We start from the raw sequence: 20,319 nt of genomic DNA, 5'->3' as shown, positions 1-20,319 counted from the left end.
ATAGGTTCTGACGATGATTTTCGTATTCTGAATGCGAATATTGAGGGTCTAGTAGTGTTGGCCCCTTGACCAGCCCACCAAGATGACGCGGTCAGTGGAACTAGCTCAGATTGAGTGCCATTTACGTTTATTGAAACGAGTCAAATTGTGATTAAATCTCCGCTCAATTACTTAAAGTGCGTTTCCATTCTGTGTCACCACTTTCGGGGGCTCTAGATGAGTCTCAATGCGCGCATGAGAACTGCTCGCCACCTACTGCGATCGCCCGAGACCAACAGTAGGCCGCCGACATAAAAACCAAACACCACCATGTTGCAGACCTATGTCATCATTTTCACTAGTAAAAAGTCAAAGGACTCGGCCAAAAAGTGCAAAATAGCAAAAAGAGATGCCTCGCTATTGCTCGCAATCGTTTTTATAGGAACAGCCCGATGCGGGGGTCGAACCCGCAACCTTGAGATCGCGTACTCGTAAGAGTCTCACGCTCTACCGATTGAGCTAACCGGGCGTGGCTCTGATTGGTTGCTTTTCGGAGCCCCAGGAAGACCTCAGTTGCGTTCCTCTGTGACAAATGCTGTCTCTAGGGTAGGACTGGTAATTAACTTGACTCTCGTGATCTCAAATATTGTGTTGGTCTTAGGCATTCCCAACCCCTGGTTGGTTGTATTAATTGAGTGGACTTGGTATTTTGCAAATTTGAATGGAGCTGAGTTTTCATCATTTCGGAATTGCAATCCTTTGTCGCCTTAACGTCTGTTGAGTTTATTTACCGCATGAAAAGATCTTGACCGTATAAAAACCCAGCAAAAGACCACATCACAAAAACCAGATGACGTAAAGATGAAACTCCTTGTTATCTATTCTTTGTCATAACTTGCTTTTAAAGCTCTCGTTCGTAAGCAGATTTGTATCTTGTGGCCCTTCTTTCAGAGGAACTCTGGCCTTCGACATGTACTACTGAGGCCTGAAAATCTCGGAGCAAATGAAACGGGCGACGGATCGAGAACGGGGAAATTAGACCCTGCTTCCTACTGGCTCTTTTCATCTCCGAGTCCACTTTTTGAGACAGTTTCCCGATCTCACTGAAACGGACAAAGCCGTCGTTGATTACTGTTATTGCCGTCTGAACATGGTCAAAAGGCAGACAAAAGGATGAGTACAAGCCCCTCGAGATTGGAAAGAAGGATGGCTTAAATGAAAGGTCGATTAATACTAATATTTGACGAGAATTAATCTTTTCGGAGAAACTCTCGGTAATGTTGTTGACGCCATCGACTTACCCTCGCACGCGTTCAAGGGACAGACCAACTGATGAACATGTCGACTTGATCAGCAGAGCCACCACTTCCCGAAGGACTACAACTGCGGCCTTAACAATACTGCGGAGTCCAAAGTGCGCGAGTAAGCCTGGGTCCTCTATTGGAAGTCATCTGTTTCATGTCTCACTGCACGCTCTTATCCATGCCGACCCACCGAGCTACGCGGGACATCGGCATAAGATCTAGCAGGTTTGGAGTTTCCAGCCAATGCCATGTTGGAGAGATTACACATATCCCCCGAGAGATTGCACCATCGCCTATGCGTTGCATATATGGTTGGAAATCCACACTAGACGGGTATATGCCAGACAATCTGCACCATTGCACCATTCAATCCCCAGCGCACGATATATAACAATGGGCCTTGAAAAAATGCCACAAACTACTTATATACCGAGCTTGGCACACCGATAGGCTATAGTTGACCGAGTACCGATACGTTTCGCATCTCGGCCCTCGCAATATGGCAGACAAGAAGTCGACCACTATCGACGACCCGATCATTCAGGCGTCCGATTCCGATTATGACTATGGTTCGACACAGAAGCGCGCCTACTTCACCGGCGACACATTTGTGTCTGGAGGAGCTACGGAGCTGTACAAGCCTATTCCAGAATATGAAGGCATTCATCGATATGACCCAACTGCCGAATGGACGGAAAAGGAGGAAAGGAAGCTAGTCAGACGGGTAAGCTCATTCCCTGTTGGCGACTTGACGCCATACTTACCTGCTTGGTGCCCTCTAGTTAGACAAGAGGATCTGCTCTTGGGTTTGCCTCATGTTCTTTGCACTACAACTCGACCGTGGCAATATCTCACAGGCTCTGAGTGATGGCATGCTTGACGATCTCGGCCTTAACACTAACGACTACAACTACGGCATGATGATCTTTTACCTCTGCTTCTTGTCTGCAGAAGTGCCATCACAAATGATCTCCAAGAAACTCGGCCCTGATGTTTGGATACCGATCCAGATGGTCACATGGAGTATCATCGGCATCTGCCAAGGGTTTGTCCAAGACAAGCAGAGCTTTTATGCAACTCGCGCTCTGCTGGGACTCATCGAGGGAGGGTTCATTCCAGATGCTCTGCTGTACCTCTCGTACTTCTATACCAACAAAGAGCTTCCGATGCGCGTCGGCTTCTTTTACTGCGCTTCCAACGGTACTTTCATTGTCGCTGCATTCCTGGCATATGGAATCCTTCATATGCGGTCGGTCGGGGGCTGGGAAGGTTGGCGCTGGCTGTTTGTTCTTGAGGGAACACTAACGTTCTTCATCGGCGTGGTGTCTTGGTTCTATCTACCTCCTGGCCCGACACAAACAGCTAGTTGGTTCCGTGGTAAAGACGGTTGGTTCACGGAAAGAGAAGAGGTCATCATGGTCAACCGTGTCTTGCGTGACGACCCAGGCAAGGTAAGTGAACTCCGTACCTTTACGCAGTCCAGCAACACTGACATGGCGGTACAGGGAGGCATGCATAACCGTCAAGGTCTTACACTCAAGCTCCTCTGGGATGCACTCATGGACTATGACCTCTGGCCACTATACATGATCAGTTGGACCATGCTGATTCCCACCAACCCCGTCACTGCCTATCTTACCCTCAACCTCAAGGCCTTGGGATTCGGCACATTCGAGACGAATCTGCTGACCATTCCTGGATATGTGCTTTTCCTGGTGCATTTGATCCTTATCTCTTGGTACTCGGAGAAGATCAACAACCGAATGGCGATTTTGCTGTACTATTCCTTCTGGTGTTTTGTGTTGCTCTTGACTCTCGAGCTGCTTCCCGCAAGCGCTAGCCCTTGGGCATGGTATTCAGCAACAATCTTGATGATTGGCTTCCCCTACATTCACTCAATCAATGGTGCGGACAAGACATTTATTTTGTTTTATTTTTCTTTTACTGACAATTCTACAGTTAGTTTGACATCGCGAAACGCTGGTTCTGTTCGCACTAGAACAGTGGGCAGTGCCATGTACAACATGATATGCCAGGCCAGCTCTGTAATCTCATCCCAGGTCAGTCCAAGTCCCCATTCATCTCTATCTAGTACAAGGCTAACAACAAATACAGATCTATCGTGATGATGACAAGCCTTTATACCGACGGGGAAATAAAGTTCTTCTTGCGCTCGTTGGTTGGAACGTGGTGATGACTGTTTTCATCAAGGGATACTATATATGGCGAAATAAGACGCGAGAACGCATTTGGAGTGCCATGTCGGATGAAGAGAAGGATGTGTATCTAAGAACGACCAAAGATGAAGGCAACAAGAGGCTGGACTTCAGGTTTGCGCACTAATGTTAGAGAATGCCAACATAGAATAGAACCAGAACTACCATTTTGGAGTACGAACCGTGAGATTCCGAAACCATCAACCGAACTTGATTGGCACCTATCACGGGCCCAATACCGAAGGCATGGGCAAATAACACAAAAGGGCTGTTATTCCCCATGTTCACATATCAGAACAGTCATCAGACCGAAATGCTTTCATTTTTGCTCATGACCCCGAACAGAAATACGCGTGTCCAGGTGCGTTGTTCGAAAAACACCGGATACTGTGCTCTCTCACCTTTGTTCAAAATGGACGAACTACCTAGAAAACAATAAATCTCATTTAACAACGCTCTTTCTTATTGGTGACCAGATAGAAACAAAGGAACAAGCTAAGAAACCCATGCAGGACCTGTGAACACCTAAGATCAGATCCCAATGCACGACACGGAACTGGAGAAATTTCGTAGTATAATAAGGGACAAAAACTCGCCTGTGGGTTCTTCGTTTCTACTCATCTCAGTTTTCCCGCTCCAACCTTTCTAGCGAGAATCAGCCAGCCACTTCTACCGACTTCAAAACCGATGTTCAGCCCCAAACACCGAAATGGAGTCTATTTGGAATAAGTTTAGCAACGACAGAGCAGCCGTCATTGAAGATGCGTTCACGATCGCAATGAATCGTGGTCAACAAGAGTGGTCAAACGCTGAGAGAGACGCCATGAGTCAAGCAGTTGATGCTATTGTGTTCTCTCTTGGAGGAGTCGAGGGCTTGACATTCGTGGAATTCGAAGTTCTGGTTGCGTATGCTGCTCGCGTCGATCCGAGAAGCCAGCTCGGCTTCCTCGATAGCGTGTCCGATACCATCCGGGCTTCTCGTGGCCCTGAAGCCTTCTCAGAGTATGATGAACGATTTCTGAATTTTGTTGTGGGCATCCACAACGGACTCACCGTTGCTCGTGGAGCCAACCTGGGCTTGCTTGTCCCACCGCCTTTGGCAGATGCTAACCTTGCCCAGCATGTTCTTTGTCAAGGGCCGCCTCCCGTTAACTCCATGCAATTTCCAAGCTGCGATACCACTCGTACTTGGAAGTCTGAGTATGAAGAGGTCAGCGGCGCAGGTAAGTACACCAGTTCGGTCGTCGAGACTGTAACTGGTGATGCATTCGTGTCCGGAAATGCTTACAGCACAACGTCGACAACCTCAAGTTCTTTCACCCCCTCATGCACCCCCATGCTTGGAGTCCGTGAGGCTTCGGTTGATATCAGGCAGTCTATCGAAGACTTCGCAGAGTTTACCCCTGAGACTGGATTTGGTGGTTTCTAGAGCACTTTGGAAGGCATGCCGGGCCTAAAATCCGAGTCGGATGCCCCTGGAGCTCTATATATCAGTGCTTGGGGTGAAGATAATTCAGGTGCTGGTGTTATAGAAGGCTTCAATTTTGGATGGCATGAGTTTGAGAACACGACTGTAGAAATGGGTGCATAACAAGGTAAGTTTGGACGCACGTTTGGCTTTTGCTTTTGCTAGAACTGTCAGAAGCCTTAAGAAAGAGAAAAATATTGCTTTTATTGAATCAATGTTCTTATGTAAGCCTCGACTTCGTCTTTCGTGAATTGCGTGACAGCCGCTCGGATGGTAGATGAACTTGGCGACCAGGACAAGACCCGATAGTTCTCACATTACTAGACCGTGACGAGCATTCTACAATCTGAACAATGAATTGTTGTCACAACGAAAGATTATTGTATAGATACTGGTATTTGACTTCTGCAATGTGTTCGTAATTGTTAGGTGCGTCGTTTCAGTAACCGAAAACAGCCAGATCAAAGCCACCACGTCTAATTGTACAAGTTTGCAATTGGCTAGCACCTAATCCAATTGCGCCACTTAATAACCACCAAATTGATACTATCCGGTTAGCTGCATCCAACCGACGACCGGCGATGGCATAAGACGCAAACGGCATGAATGAGAACCATGTCTCGGATGCTAGCATCTGGGGAACGGAACAAACCAATGCCACAAAGCAGTTGCGTATTCTTTAGACGACCAGATGCGATACATTGAGTAACATGGAGATGAATATAAGTAGAGATCTCATCAAGATCTACTTTTTGTACATTCCAAAGCCCCTCTCTACTGCCACTCGCCTTCTTCACTTAACACCAACTTCATGACACAATGAAGTCTACGTTCGCTTTCTTTATTGCCTTTGCTGGCCTGGGTTCTGCACGCCTTTACAAGCGGGACGCATGCGCAACTGCATGCACTGATGCATATAACTCATGCCGAGTTGAGCCGGATTCCAGTCACGCATTTTGTGCGGAGGATTACGAAAGATGTCTGGGATTCAATCCATTCCTGGGCTCGAACTCAATCACAGCCCCGACAGCCTGTTCTAGCGGCGCTACAGGTGCCTCAAACACGGCGGCTGTCGAGTCGACCGTTGTTGCCAACACGCGCTCAAGGATTTCCAGCTCCTCAGCACCCGCATATGGCGGGAGCTCATCTTCTCCTATTGGCATTGACACCACGACTCCTGCTGTCAGCACCGACACCAGTATACCTGAAACATACGACTGTGTTACCGAGTGCAACGATGACTATAACACCTGTCGCACCGCACCAGACGCCAATATGGCCAGCTGTGCCGCACAGTACGCCCAGTGTCTCGGATACAACCCTTTCAATGGAGGGGGATCGCTAGTTACTCCGACTGCTTGCTCTGTCCCTGCTTCCGTCACCCCTCAAGTTACTCAGTCGAGTTCAAGTCAGCAACAATCACAGATGGCTTCAAATTCTGAAACTTCTCAACCTGATACAGCAGCTGGACTGGCAACATCGTACCAACAACCAATAGCCACTTGCGGTGCTGGTGCATGTATGGGGGGTACCACAACCGATGGTGGAACACCAGGGATGGCGACTGAGTCCCCGGTAATTGTTGACTCGGCTGGAAGTATTAAACCTTGGATAAGCCTTGTGGCTATGGCAATTGCTGTTGCACTCTAGGGCTGGGCACAGAACTACCTGACATAGACTCCGGTCTTGTATTCGCCTTGCTAGAGCATAAAGCTGATAGGAGGAAAACATAGAACGCGACTCTTGTACTCCCTTCGGGGCAAGGATATACCTCTAATGCGCGGTGCTGAGACGGGTCGCCTTGGTGGACGCATTGGAGCTTATGCCCCCTGCAGGGAGGCACAAGCGTCATATGCTGGGGACTTCCTTTCATTAGCTCTACGCTGTAGCAAGGTGAATACAAGAGCTGGATGTGTGGTTGGGAGCATATAATTGCTCGATTAGTGTCGGCTTGTTCTCTGAGCGCACTTCCTATGTCATGTGAGCCGTCAAATCGGTGTAGGATTCGACTCGGGGAGGTTGCAGCCTGTCGTCATCTTGTTCTGGTTGGTCGGGGCTTGTAATGATCCATATCTGAAAGGTTTTGGTCATGCTTTGCAGTTCAGAGAACCAATCAATCTATTGTTCCGTTGACCCAAGCTTTACAAGTATGGTTGCAAGAGACGTTTTCACTCGTTTGTCAGGGTCTATTACTTCGTTGATGCTGGTCGCAGAATAGAAAGATACGAGAAGTTGTCACTCGCAATTTCGAGATGGCTCCGCTTAGTGAATTGTCGCTTCCACGAGACAAACAGACAATTAGTTAGATACCGTCGCTCATACTGTGTTATGGGCTGAACCTAGTCGTTGAAGTTGACTAAGAATTGTATTTCCGCGCTGCCCCATCGTCTTTGTTCGTATTGATTGTTCCATACTCAGGCAAGTCAGATTCACGGCCTGCAAATATCATTAATCAGCTAGTGGAGACAAACAGCGGAAGACTAACCGTAACGGGCAGTATCTCATCAACCATCGATCCCTGAGCAGGCCTCACCATCCGCAAACAACCTTGCGCTTACCATAGCAGAGGATCAGCAAATCTTTTCCCCATGAAACCAGCGATGAGCCGGATAGGATTGACTCGATACGATGTGAAAGCCTGCAAGGCCTGTCAATCGTCCAAGAGGAAGTGCACCAAGCAGCAGCCCAAATGCCGCCGTTGTGACCTTCGCGGTTTGGACTGTCTCTATGAGCCTTTACCCAACACCTTTGTCTACCAAGCTACACAAAACTCTGGGGGACTAGCTTTCCCATTGGCAGCCTTACCAGAGCCGGAGTTGTTGCAGTCAGGCCAAGACGACAGTTGGTCTGAGCTGGTAGACGTAGGAGTGGACAGTCTTATAGGCCATCACGGCACTCCGGGTACTATCTCTTTAGAAGACCTGAAAGTGGCTTGGTTCCTTGATCCAGAATCCTGGAGGGCAGTTCCGATCCGAGAATCAAATAGGGCACATCTAACGACGGACATGATCCGGGGGCTTCTGTACCAAACAAGAGACTGGCTGGATGATTGGACAAAACGCGGAAGTAATGTGTTTGTGCATCATGAACTTTACAAAAATAGTCTCCCTGACTGCATCAGCGATGCTTTCACAGCACTGTCTTCATATTTGTCAAGGACATCGGAGACCAGTGAAATGGTGCTCCGGATTACAGAGCAGAAGGCGGAGAGGTTATTGGTGTCTGAGGGCAATAGAAACACAGCTGGAGACATTCTGAGTAGCCTAAGTCGTGTACAAGCACTCCTGGTTTATTGCACGATCCGACTACTGGACGGTGATCTACGCCAACGTCACAAGGCGGAACAGCATCTTCAGACCCTAGAAGATTGGACAAAAGAAATGATGAATAATGCTCTCGAGGCTACGAATAACGGAGACATGATTGTCAAGAACCATCTCACGAATGTAAGCCCTCAATATTTCACATTGCCGCTGCTTTTGGGGCAGTTCTCTCCTGAGCAACTACTCTGGCATTCGTGGGTACTGTCAGAGTCTGTTCGAAGGACATGGTGTATATCAATGGGCCTTCAATCGGGCTATGAGCTGCTGAAGACTGAATCTGGTCCCTGTTACGGGACGTTGCCTATCACCACGAGAAAGGGGCGTTGGGAAGCGAGATCGGCTTTCGCCTGGACAAAAATGTGTGCGGAGAGCAACATTGGCTTTATGTGCAGGAATGGCCATGAAAAGGTCATGTTGGATATGGATCCCGGAAATATTGACGACTTTGCGTTATGTATGATGGAACTCGATATTGGTCCCGACAGGATGGCAAGATGGAGATCTGAACGCTCGGGGTGACATAACTCGACAGATCGTAAGCCATGAGTAAGATAAGAGGGAAAGGATAGTTAATGTAAGCTCAGTGGGCAGTTCCGCTCCTGCTTGCGGATGCTTTGTTATTACGCCCCGCGGATCCGCAACCCTCCGCTGGCTGAGTCAACAACAGGAAAGGAATGTATCTATCAAGAATCAAATAGTATTTAAACACAATGAGATTGGCCGTAATAAACCACATACTTCTTCATCTCAATAACAACTTCTCAACTCCCCATCTCCAGAACCTCAGAACAGCCCATCATGGCAAGGCAGTGGACTCTCAACGACCAGCAGGGCTTTGAGATGTCACTCAAGTACGAGACCAAATTGCCCATCCCGTCCAAAGATAAGCTAGGTCCAAATGATGTTGTAGTCAAACTCCATGCAGCCAGTCTCAACTATCGAGACCTAGTCATTGCTGCATCAGCTGTACGTATCTAGATGTCCAAAGGTGTCGAACTTGACATCAACTGACAAAGCTTAGCAATTCGGCCCCATCACCCCACCAATGGTCCCTCTATGTGACGGAGCAGGCTCAGTCGAAGCTGTTGGCTCTTCTGTCAAAGACTTCAAACTTGGCGATCGAGTCATCACTTTCCCTGCACCAGACGTGGTGGTGGAGAGAGGCAGCGATGCTGATGTCAACATGTCAGATGTACCGACCATGCTCGGCTTGGGTACGAAAGGAACACTTCGTACCCATGGAGTATTCTCGGAAGGAGCTCTCGTTCATGCGCCCGAGTCTCTCGATTGGCTTCAGGCTGCCACTCTCCCCGTCACCTGGATCACAGCTTGGAACGCTCTCTCGGAACTAGGCAAAGACCAGATTGGACCACACACCTGGATCCTGGTTCAGGGAACTGGAGGCGTCAGTGTAGCGACCCTGCAACTTGCATCATCCTTTGGGTTCACTGTCGTTGCGACTACTTCATCTCAAGAGAAGGCGGAGAAGTTGAAAAGACTTGGTGCAACTCACGTTGTCAACTATCGCGGGAATGCTACTGGATGGGGCAAAGAGGCGCGATCTTTGACACCTAATGGAGTAGGCTTCGATATGATTGTGGATATTGGCGGTGATGAGACACTCAAGCAGTCACTCGAAGCAGTGCGCCCTTATGGGTCTATCCAAGTCGTTGGTGCTGTTGCGCAAGACACCGAGGTCGTTCCCATGATGGGGGCTCTCATGTTCACGTGCACTATTCGTGGGTTTCTCATGGGTAGCCAGAATCAGTACAAGGATCTTGTGCGATACATCGATGAGAAGAAGCTCAAACCTGTATATGATGGCACGGTCTTTGAGCTGGCAGATGCCAAGGAAGCTTACAGGAAGCTGAAGGAGCAGAAGCACTTCGCCAAGGTCGTCATCCGCATCGACCACGACTAGATCTGACGCTGAGAGAACGAGGTAGAGCTTTCAGAAAAACCAGGGTCGGAATGCTTTGGAATTACAATTATTTATCTAGAAGTATGTCTATTATCGTTGAATCATATGAGAGTTGTTGGTCCTCTATCTCTCCAAACATTGACGTCAGCAGCCCCAAAGCACCCAAGCCCGCCATTGTGTAGAAGATCGTCCGAAAACATTCGAGGTAGACTCTTAGTAATTCATCAAGTGTTGTCTGAGAAATGTCCAAGGACCTGAATTCTTTAATAAAAGCAACGGCCCTGGATGCATCCTCCAAAGGCGCCAGAGGCCCCGCAAGTTGTAACGGGCTTGAGGCGATAGTCTTTGAAAAGACAGTGTTGAATATTGCAGAGGCAATGGTCAAACCGATCAAACCTCCAAACATACGAATCGTGAGAAATTGCCCGATCGCAACGCCTGTATCGTCGACATTTTTGACGCTGGCTTGCATCGGTAGAAGATTGAGTCTAAGAAGAGCAACACCTGTTCCCCATATCACGGGGATTCCGTAGAGCATTGATGAAGGCGAACTGAGATTTAAGATTGCCAGAATCCCAGTACCGAGAGCCAACAAGGCCCATGAGAGCCTCAGTAGCCAGGTATAGCCTCCAAATAATGGTACCATCATCATAGAGATTACTGCGATGAACACGCTAATGATAGACGTTGGCAACAGGAAGACAGCTGACTTGATCGGCGTTTCCAGATACACAGCTTGATAAATCAGAGGCAGATACTGAAGTAACGAAACGAGGATGGCTCCGTGAATGAACCCTCCAAGCAACGTCATGCTGGCAGTGATGGAATGGAACAGCCGATGGGGCATGATTGGTGCCGCAGGCTTCGCTTCATAAAAGACGAAAGCGACAAGCACCAAGACACCCAGGATCATAGGAACCAAGGTCTCCCATGCGGCCCACGGAAACAAGGAGCCGGCCCAACTGAGCGGCAACACAAAGACAGTGATGCCGGAGACAACGAGACCCATTCCAACCCAGTCAAGGCGTTCGATGTTGCTGACAAGCGATGCGTCCACCGTGACAGGCCGTAACTTGAGAAAGAAGAAGACCAAAGGTGTTCCAAACCCAAGAATGGGGAGATTGATCCATCCGATCCATCGCCAAGTGACGTACGTAGAAAACAAAGCACCCACAGATGGTCCAAGAACATTGCCCACTGCATTTGGAATACCCATCAAACCCAAGTATTTTGATCGTTCCTCGAGAGTTGTCATGTCAGCGAGGATGACCTGAATAAGAACATCGATTCCACCGCCGCCAAAACCCTGGAGTACACGGCCCACGATTATCGTTTTCATGTTCTGAGCAACAGCAAAGGTAATTGATCCGATAAAAAATAGCCCAATGCAGACGTAGAGTGGTGGTTTTCGGCCGAATGCGTCTGATATGCTTGCCCATACCGGTTGCATCACAAGGCCGCATAGTGTATAGGATAGATTGGCCCAGAAAGACTCTAGACTCGAACCTTTGAGGTCATTGGCTATTGTCTGGCATAAGTGTCAGTACAAAGGCGATTGCGAGAGGAGTACGAAAGATGAAGATGATCTTACCGGCAATGCAATGCCAAGTGCTGTTGCATCTACTTGGAACACGAAAAGTGTAGCAGACAAACCTATGAAAGCCAATTTGAAGGCCACAGACTTTTTCTGCTTTGGCTGCCTGCCTTCATCAACTTGCAACGCTTCCGCATCTTTCGATGATGAATTTTGCTCAGCTTTTGTTACTGTCTCAAGTTCAATATCATGACTCTGCTGTACTGGAGGTGCAGATATCACTTGGCCGCTTATTCCGGCGTCTGATTGTTCCATCTTGAGCACTCCACCGGACCAATCGAGCCATACCCTTCATGTTTATGGCAGAGGCAAAACTGATACAAATTTGATTACAAGATGTGTCACGTGTTGTGATGAGGCCTCCTTGAACCACTACAAGGGGTTTAGCGGAGATTCTGAAGGATCAAAGGATCCATAATACCCGGCTGGAACGGAATGAAGCAACTGACAAGACAGTTAGACAGGATCGTTCAAGCACCATAATCTAAGCAGTACTTATCCCAGCTTACGCTGAGACCAATCACCCTTTGATCATGACAGACTTATAATTTCTTGTTGAATCTATCTTAGGCATATTGCATACGAGATTCGTAACGTGTCGGAGTTTTGGGCACCAGGAAATGGGTAAGACGGACAGCCCCCCTGTTCGCTAGTGCTTACGGGTCATTTCCTACAGTTCCACCGAGCGTCCAAGTCAGGGAACCATGAAATACCAAACAATGGCCTCACGAGATGCACTGATTGTTCGGAAGAGAACGAGAAACAGTGTTCCCAGGAGGAGAACAGGCTGCCAAACATGCCGGTCAGTATACTTCTCATTTTCTCCCACCAGTGATTTTCACATCTGAGAAGAAAAGGGGATGACAAGTAACTAACATGCCAGCAGCAAAAGAAGGATAAGGTGTGATGAGAGTAAGCCGAGTTGCGCGAAATGTCTTCGATCTGGATGGATATGTGACTACGGTGCTGCATCGGCCTCTTCCGAGAGTGAATCCTCCCCAGCTACGATATCAGGATCATCAGCTCTCTTGCCCATTGCCAGCTACTCCATCCCATTCAAGATTCCCGGAAGCCAGAAAGACCGGAGACTCCTCCACTACTTCTGTGTCCAAGGATCGGAGGATATCTCTGGGTTTCTGGCATCGGACTTCTGGTCTCAAACCGTACTCCAGGCTGGACACGAAGACCTAGTGGTGCGGCAGGCCCTGGTTGCAATGAGCTCACTCCACCTAGACTACATATCGTCAAGTCCTGAAAGAGCATCGGCGGCCAGTCCCGAAACCTTAAGTCTGTACGGCAAAGCTCTACGATCACTGGGGAAGCGGATAGCCCAACCATCAGATGGCACTACAAGGACTGCTTTGGTCTGTTGTATTTTGTTCTATTGCTGTGAAAGCGCCATTGGTGACCGCAATGCGGCACTCCAACATCTAAGCAACGGTCTCAAACTCCTGGTGTCTGCTCAACGTGAAAAAGTCGCCGATGAGTCCAAGGGCATCGAGAGCTTGACCACTATCTTCGAGCGCCTGGACATGCAAGCCAGTTTCTTCGAAGATGACCGGTTACCAATTCTTGCTTCACCCGAGTACAAATATGAAGAGCCAGATCATGGTCTGTTGCCGCCGGGGGAAGTCTTCTTGGGGCTGGAAGATGCTCAGCAACGACTAGTTAAACTTCAAGCATGGTTGTATCATTTTGTCAACAAGAACGCCGAATTCTATCAGGAATCGAAGGAGTCGCTGAGCTTGGACATCTTGGAAGAGAGGTCTTCTTTAGAGCAAGGGTACAATGCCTGGATTGAAAGCATCAACGAATTCGAGAACAGAGATCAACACGATGGCCAAACCTTGCACGGTATTCGAACACTTCTGGTTCACTTTCACGTTTGCCAAATGATATTGCAATCAAAGTTCCCTCAAGATCACGGCGTGTTTGGTGCTTCGCCTAATCCGGCCGCTCATCACATACTTGATCTGGCTGAGACCTTGCTCGAGCATACTACACAGGTCAACGCCTCCCCCAGTGCTACCAAGACTCCACGGCGCAATTTCTCGCTAGAAACCGGGGTTGTGGCTCCATTGTTCGCACTGGCAATCAAGTGCTCGGACGATTCAGTGGCTACAAGAGCTGCTCAAATGCTTGCCTCATCACACAGAAGGGAGGGTTTGTACGATGCTCAGACCATGTCACATATCATTAATGAGCTAAGAAGGTCACGGGATAGTGCCACGCAGATCAAAGAGGAGAGTAGAGGTGGTATAGAAGCTGTGACTCCACTAGAATATCATATACCTGAGCAGTATGATGGCGGTGGGATAGACAAGCTTCTTTGGTCCATGAGTCTTTGAGATCATTCGCTTCAGGTGTCCCTCAAACACAATTTATCCTCCAGCTAGTATCTAACTCTGCGCTTACGTGATCTGTGATTTCAACCGTTTCCCTGCCCAGTTTGTTGAGCAGTCATTACAATTCGGTTCCTTGCTGTGCGGCGTAGCTGAATGGTCGTAAGCCCTAGTATGAAACGAGCGTATTCCGTTTATTCGTGAGGCAGAAATAGGTTTCTGCCTTGTCTGGAGTCATGAATTTGCAATTGCTTCCCACTCGTATGCCGATGATGGTGGTACGCCCCTGACTGTGGATGAGATGCATGGTCCAATGAGGATGGTCATTGTGAAGGAACAAGGCTGACTGAAAAAGCAGACACCTCTGGAGTTACCCAACGACTGGTATCAGCCCAAATGCGGGGAAAGCATGGATGATTTGGCTTGTGACTTCTGCACAGCCGAGCAACTTTCAAATAACAACGGAATGGTGGGCCTATTAATTGGCGCTCAGGTCACTGTCACTTGCAGTTCATCTTTGACTTACTTCTGGTTCGAATCCTTTAATGTTCATTTCACGTAACCTTGGGCTTCATCATCAAACATCCCCGTTGTTGAAAGCAACAACAATGGCAGACAACCCGGACATTACAGAGGATGGAGACGCAATTATCGACGCCTGTGCATACCACAGGACGGAATTCGACAGGGTCCTAATAAGAACGAATGAGCGAAAGATCGATGCACCATTTCTGCTATCTACCCCGGACAGCGTCTCATCTTCAGGCCTCGGTATCTTGAGTCGACTACCCGAGGAGTTGACTCTGATGATACTTCGAGAACTTGACATTCTCTCATATCTGCGTTTCCGGCGCGTAAATAACCGTGCACGCAGCATAACGACAGCATCGCGCGAGTACAAAACTGTGGTGAAGCATGGACTTCAGGGACTGAAACCACTGCTAAAGGCAGAGCTCGGTCAGGTTTTCACCATCGCCCATTTTTATCAGACGCTCGTCAGCAACCAGTGCGAGTTTTGTGGAAAGTTTGCAACATTCCTATACCTTATTACTTGCCAGCGATGCTGCTTCACTTGTCTGCAAATCTCTGTCGACCTGCATGTTCTCCCTATCCCGGTACCCAAAGTGTTCACAAAAGCCGTGCACAGCTCAAGTAAGGAGATTGAAAACATGTGTGGACCTAAACTTCGAGTGGTCTACGGCAAATACTCTCTACAGCCGTGGCCTAGTGTCAAGAGACCCAGATACCTTGTACAGGCCAAGCCTGTTGTTGAGAAGCTCAGATCTCTTGATTCTTCTCGAAGAATCCCAAAGTCGGTACTATCACATCAACCGCAAAGTCAATCTCACGACGAAATAAGACACGACTTTTGCTACCGGTATATGGCTGCTGCCGCCTTGCCATGGTATGATATGAGTAATGACAGGGTGGAATCAGGGGTGAATTGCAAAGGATGTCAGTTCCGCGTTGAAGAGTATGAACGCACGAACAGACTTCAAGACCCTCCATGGGGTTTCAATGATAGGGATCGGGTGTACTCGCGGCAGGAGTTCTTATGTCATTTCGAATCTTGTGCGCATGCCCAGAACGTATGGGCTGACACCCAAGTGAACCGACTGGCGCCAGAATCGGATTTCACGCTCCAAGGCGGAATCATGCTGCGTTATGAACCCAGACATGAACTCCATTAAGCTTACCATTCAGAAATATGGCTAAGTGAGGGTTGCCGGGACGGCTTCCGGAATTTTTCCCATGATTCTCCATATCTGCTCGAGTGTTGCAGTGGGTGTAAGCCATTCCGTAGCAAGAAGTCACATGTCAAAGGAACAATAATTGTGGATATCGAAACCCGAGGATATAGTTCTGCAAACACAGTTTGATATCCAACAACATACAAACACATTACAACTACCAAGCATTGCCGGAAGCTTCTCTCCAGAGCTACTCCTGTGGCTTCATCCATAATATACGTCAACGCATTCAGGCATTTTTGAGTGCCTCGTGGATCTCGCTCTTATATCTGGTGTTAATAGCCCGCCGGCTAAGCTTTTGAGTAGCTGTGACAAGGCCCTGTGCAGTTTAGTCAGTAAGACTCACACCTTGGAGTATGGGTAAACCTACGCTTGCTGGAGTCCATTCCTCTGGTGTTATAACTATGCCAGCAACAATCTCGGCACTCGATAGGCCGCCCCGTTTCCCAGCTACCTGCAGATCCTTGAGCAATATCTCCTGAATTCGAGGATCACTGTGCATGCTATGCTCATCAATACCCATCTCGCGAGCCATATGGAGAAGAGAAGTCTCGTTGGGCATCACGACAGCGATAGGTCGAGAGTGCTCAGAATCGGCATAAACCATGACGTTCATTATACCCTGCACGCCGCGATAGATAGCCTCCAGCTTCTCTAGGGCAACATACTCGCCACTGAGTAACTTGACAAGGTTCTTGATGCGGTCGATCACGCGAAGATGGCCATCGGTATCGAACTCGCCAACGTCTCCGGTTTGGAACCAACCATCTTCAGTAAAGCTTTTGTTGGTTTCTTCCTCATTCTCATAGTATCCCAACATAACGGCGCCACCCTTGATCAAGATCTCACCTTGCGGTATCTTTGTATCGGCAGAATAGCCGAATTCGGGTACAGATACCAACTTGACCTCGATGGATCCCGGGATTGTACCGATCGAATGGAGGGTAAACTCAAGAGGGGATCCTAATGATCCGTTTGCACAGGTTTCAGTCAGACCATAACCTGTGAACATCGGGGCAAGAACGAGGGATAGGAAGTGTTTCGTCGACAGAGAGATGGCGCTTCCACCATTGAAAAGGAATCGGATTCTGCCGCCAGTCATCTCTCGAACCTTTCCAAACACGATGCTATCAAGCAGACAAGCCCCAGGTAGCTTGTGCTTGACCATGAAGCTCTTGTATGCAAAGGCACGCCAGAACAAGGTTCGCAGAAGCACGCTTGCGTTGAGTTGAGCCATGACACCTTTTCTGATAGTCTCGTACACTTGCGGAACACCGGGCATGATTGTAGGTGCCAGTTCACGCATGTCTCCAGCGCAGTTTCTCACAGACGTATCGGACAGGGTCCGTGGATTACCGTAGCCAATAGCGCCGCCAAAATAGTAACCGAGGTTTTCGAGAGCCATTTCCAAGACATGGGCAAGCGGAAGATATGCAAGCAAGATGTCGTTGTGAGTGACACAGTCGGAGACGCACGTGTAAAGACCGGCAACTAGAATGTTCATCAGCAACGAGCATCGAGAAGAATACGGAGGTCATCTTACTGCCTGCAATGAGGTTGCGGTGCGAAATGCGCACGCCCTTCGGAACGCCCCCAGAGCCTGAAGTGTACATGACGCAGTACAAATCATCGGGTTCGGGGTAAACAGGATCTACCATTTCGCTCTCACCAGCCTTAAAAAGATCATCGAAGCTAATCACTTTGACCTTTGGATGTGAGGTCTTGAACTCTTCCAGGAGTTCCGACCCGCCGAAGATGGATGCTTCATTCACAATCAAAGTGTGAACCTTTGACCTCTTGAGAGGCTCTGATGCTGTTTTGAGTAGATATGGGTCGATATACATGACCTCAGCTTGGGTTTGGACGAGACTGTGCTCAAGGCCACTCGATCCAAGGGAGTCGTAGGCTGTGATGATTGACATGGACTGGGTAGCGCAAGCATGCGATGTAGCGATCCATTGCGCACTGAGTCGAGCTGATCAGATTGTAACAAAACGCTCTGGGGAGGATGCTCATACCTTGTGGACCCGAACAGAAATACTTTATCACCTCGGCCAAGTCCTAACTTTCGTAGGCCTGAGCCGACTTCAAGACAGTGCTTCTCATACTGCTTGTACGTCAAGAAAGAAAAGCCAGATAACTCGAAGTATGTCCATTCCTTTTCCACCTTCTGCACCTTTCCGTCTACTTTCTTGTCGAACTGATATGTTCCTTTGTGAAGCTGAATCAGCTTTCTAGAACCAACAGCATTGCTTTCGGGGAATAGTCGTGCGCTGCGGCGAATGATGTCGAAGACAGTGCGAACATCTTCTGATGGGCGTTCAATCAGGCCATCACGTGCCCTTGGGTGTCGACGGGGAACAGTTTCATTCGCCTTCTTCTCATATCCAGGCGATTCGATGGTGAAAGGTGGTTTGAACACCTGATATAAAGGCGTAATGCCTGAGGTATGCGCCATTCTATCGCAGGGCTACTAGCAGGATGCAGGTACAAAAGGCTTTAAGGGAGATGATTGTAAAATTCTGACAAGCCTGCGGTGTCGGGAGGCGAATATGCCGCAAGACATGAGATCTGAGAACGTTGACGTTGGGACTGTTGGCTCCATAAAGCCAACTCACAGTCATCAGCACCCAACAAAATGTTATCCCCGAACATTTTGTTGGCGGCTTATCCCTGCGTCCGATCCTGTCTTACTCTCCACTCTGACGTGGGACATCTGACCAACCTCCAACGCGTGGTCAATGCTGTTGTCGCTCATCGACGCGTAAGTCTTCATTGTTTGCTGTGAGTCTCACACATGTGTCATGGCTAAGCCAGGTTAGGTGCCACGTCTGACACGCTGACACAGTAATTTATCCCCCTAGCCAATTGCCTGGCGGGTCAGGTTATAGCACTCGGCAATGCAATAATAAGCTGACTGGCGGCTGTTTGGATCACTGAACTCCTCCGGCCATGATTTGTTGCCAGTATCTTCAAGTTATCCTGTCGGTTTTTCTTATTGACAAGGAGTGTCTGCAAAGTATGGGCAAGGCAGAAGATGCGCTTTAACGATAGAGTATTGGCCGATATAACTAAGTTCCTTTGTTGAAGAAGGGCATAAGTACGGTGACATCTGGATCCAATAGATTCAGGCTGCTAGATGGATATATTATGCGTGAGTTGTTCCTTCTGATACAATCTGTCAGCCAGTTCCATTAAATACACTATCCTTTACATCCTTATCCTGCATGCTCTTAATAACATTAACTAGGGCCTTAAGTAATCAAAACAGTAAACTTAAAGCTAAAGTATAGGATATTATTTTATACTTATAGCAATTTAAGCTTAAATTACTATTTAGTGTATATATTAATATAAAACCCTTAAATAGATATAACTTTAAAGGTTTTTTAAAAGCCTTTTTAAAATAGTATTTATTTTTTTAATTTATTTTAATTTATAAATTAAATATAAATAATTTATATTATATATTATAAGGTTTTAATTTTAATTTTAAAATTATTATATTAATTTTAAAATAAATCCTTAAAGTAGTTATAAATTATATATTTAATAATTAAAGCTATAAGTCTATTATAGGTTTTTTAATTAATATAATTAATTATATTTTTATTATTTATTAATTAATAAAATTTATAAATTTATAAATATATATTTTATTATAACCCTTATAGTTATATTATATATTATTATAACCCTCATAGTTATATTATATATACCCTATAAAATTCCCTATAAACTCTACTAATTATAAATAGACTAAATAAATCCCTTTTAGTCTATTAAATTTAATTAATTAAGATAAAACTAAAACTCTATAATATTAATTTAAAATTAAATAATTAATATTTTAATCCTTAATAAAAATATTAATAAATACCTTATAAATAATAATATATAGTTTATATTTATTTATACTTTTATAAATTTAATTTACTAGCTATTAATAAAACTTCTTTATATTAATTAAGCTTAATATATATTAAATTTACTATTAAAAAATATAATACCTTAATAATTACTTAATATTATATTTTATATAATYTATTAATAATAAACCTAAATATAGCTTAATTTAATATAATTAAATTTAACTATTATATATTAATAGCTTTTATTTAAATTATATTATATTATATTAAGTAATATAAATATAATAATTATATTAATTTACTTTAAAGAAGTTAGATTATTAATAAAAATAGTAAGGTACTATTAAGTAAAGAAAAAGATAAAAAAGTTATTTAATTTTAATAGTAAGTTATTAATATAACTAATAAAATAATTAAACTTTATTAAATATTTATAGAAACTATAAACCTTTAAGTTTAATAAGTAATTAATAATTAAAATAGACTTTAAGAGATATAAAACCTTATAAATATTATAATAATAAATAAAAATATTAAGAAAATATTTAA

The 20,319-nt window shown here is 46.3% G+C and overlaps 9 protein-coding genes and 1 non-coding gene across 10 annotated transcripts; 7 read left to right on the top strand and 3 right to left on the bottom strand.

Annotated features, from left to right (window-relative positions):
- Positions 1-425: 425 nt before the first annotated feature.
- tRNA lies at positions 426-508 on the bottom strand. Its single transcript is given in 2 exon segments — positions 426-461; positions 472-508. It is a non-coding gene; the product is annotated as a tRNA-Lys (tRNA).
- A 1,274-nt stretch (positions 509-1,782) lies between these two features.
- On the top strand, positions 1,783-3,626 carry FMAN_14656 (uncharacterized protein; the record flags this gene model as incomplete). The annotated part of the gene is made up of 5 exons (XM_041825948.1): positions 1,783-2,007; positions 2,066-2,734; positions 2,789-3,188; positions 3,243-3,343; positions 3,399-3,626. 5 exons carry the CDS (start codon positions 1,783-1,785, stop codon positions 3,624-3,626), a joined length of 1,623 nt encoding a protein of 540 aa, XP_041691277.1.
- A 582-nt stretch (positions 3,627-4,208) lies between these two features.
- FMAN_14657 (uncharacterized protein) lies at positions 4,209-4,928 on the top strand (the record flags this gene model as incomplete). The annotated part of the gene is made up of 1 exon (XM_041825947.1): positions 4,209-4,928. One exon carries the CDS (start codon positions 4,209-4,211, stop codon positions 4,926-4,928), a length of 720 nt encoding a protein of 239 aa, XP_041691276.1.
- An 858-nt stretch (positions 4,929-5,786) lies between these two features.
- FMAN_14658 (uncharacterized protein) lies at positions 5,787-6,617 on the top strand (the record flags this gene model as incomplete). The annotated part of the gene is made up of 1 exon (XM_041825946.1): positions 5,787-6,617. The coding sequence occupies one exon, from the start codon at positions 5,787-5,789 to the stop codon at positions 6,615-6,617; it is 831 nt and encodes a 276-aa protein (XP_041691275.1).
- Positions 6,618-7,567: 950 nt separating this feature from the next.
- On the top strand, positions 7,568-8,809 carry FMAN_14659 (uncharacterized protein; the record flags this gene model as incomplete). The annotated part of the gene is made up of 1 exon (XM_041825944.1): positions 7,568-8,809. The coding sequence occupies one exon, from the start codon at positions 7,568-7,570 to the stop codon at positions 8,807-8,809; it is 1,242 nt and encodes a 413-aa protein (XP_041691274.1).
- A 279-nt stretch (positions 8,810-9,088) lies between these two features.
- Positions 9,089-10,211, top strand: FMAN_14660 (uncharacterized protein; the record flags this gene model as incomplete). Its single annotated transcript, XM_041825943.1, has 2 exons — positions 9,089-9,256; positions 9,312-10,211. 2 exons carry the CDS (start codon positions 9,089-9,091, stop codon positions 10,209-10,211), a joined length of 1,068 nt encoding a protein of 355 aa, XP_041691273.1.
- A 674-nt stretch (positions 10,212-10,885) lies between these two features.
- FMAN_14661 (uncharacterized protein) lies at positions 10,886-12,060 on the bottom strand (the record flags this gene model as incomplete). Its single annotated transcript, XM_041825942.1, has 3 exons — positions 10,886-10,946; positions 11,006-11,739; positions 11,803-12,060. 3 exons carry the CDS (start codon positions 12,058-12,060, stop codon positions 10,886-10,888), a joined length of 1,053 nt encoding a protein of 350 aa, XP_041691272.1.
- Positions 12,061-12,601: 541 nt separating this feature from the next.
- FMAN_14662 (uncharacterized protein) lies at positions 12,602-14,153 on the top strand (the record flags this gene model as incomplete). Its single annotated transcript, XM_041825941.1, has 2 exons — positions 12,602-12,636; positions 12,692-14,153. The coding sequence occupies 2 exons, from the start codon at positions 12,602-12,604 to the stop codon at positions 14,151-14,153; spliced, it is 1,497 nt and encodes a 498-aa protein (XP_041691271.1).
- A 602-nt stretch (positions 14,154-14,755) lies between these two features.
- On the top strand, positions 14,756-15,838 carry FMAN_14663 (uncharacterized protein; the record flags this gene model as incomplete). The annotated part of the gene is made up of 1 exon (XM_041825940.1): positions 14,756-15,838. The coding sequence occupies one exon, from the start codon at positions 14,756-14,758 to the stop codon at positions 15,836-15,838; it is 1,083 nt and encodes a 360-aa protein (XP_041691270.1).
- Positions 15,839-16,127: 289 nt separating this feature from the next.
- On the bottom strand, positions 16,128-18,356 carry FMAN_14664 (uncharacterized protein; the record flags this gene model as incomplete). The annotated part of the gene is made up of 4 exons (XM_041825939.1): positions 16,128-16,217; positions 16,269-17,389; positions 17,442-17,863; positions 17,917-18,356. 4 exons carry the CDS (start codon positions 18,354-18,356, stop codon positions 16,128-16,130), a joined length of 2,073 nt encoding a protein of 690 aa, XP_041691269.1.
- Positions 18,357-20,319: the final 1,963 nt, after the last annotated feature.

The sequence above is a fragment of the Fusarium mangiferae genome (genome assembly GCF_900044065.1).
Source record: "Fusarium mangiferae strain MRC7560 genome assembly, contig: FMAN_scaffold026, whole genome shotgun sequence".
NCBI lineage: Eukaryota > Fungi > Ascomycota > Sordariomycetes > Hypocreales > Nectriaceae > Fusarium > Fusarium mangiferae.
The sequence above is the reverse complement of the archived record's forward strand: the minus strand, read 5'-3'. Positions and strand labels throughout refer to the sequence as shown.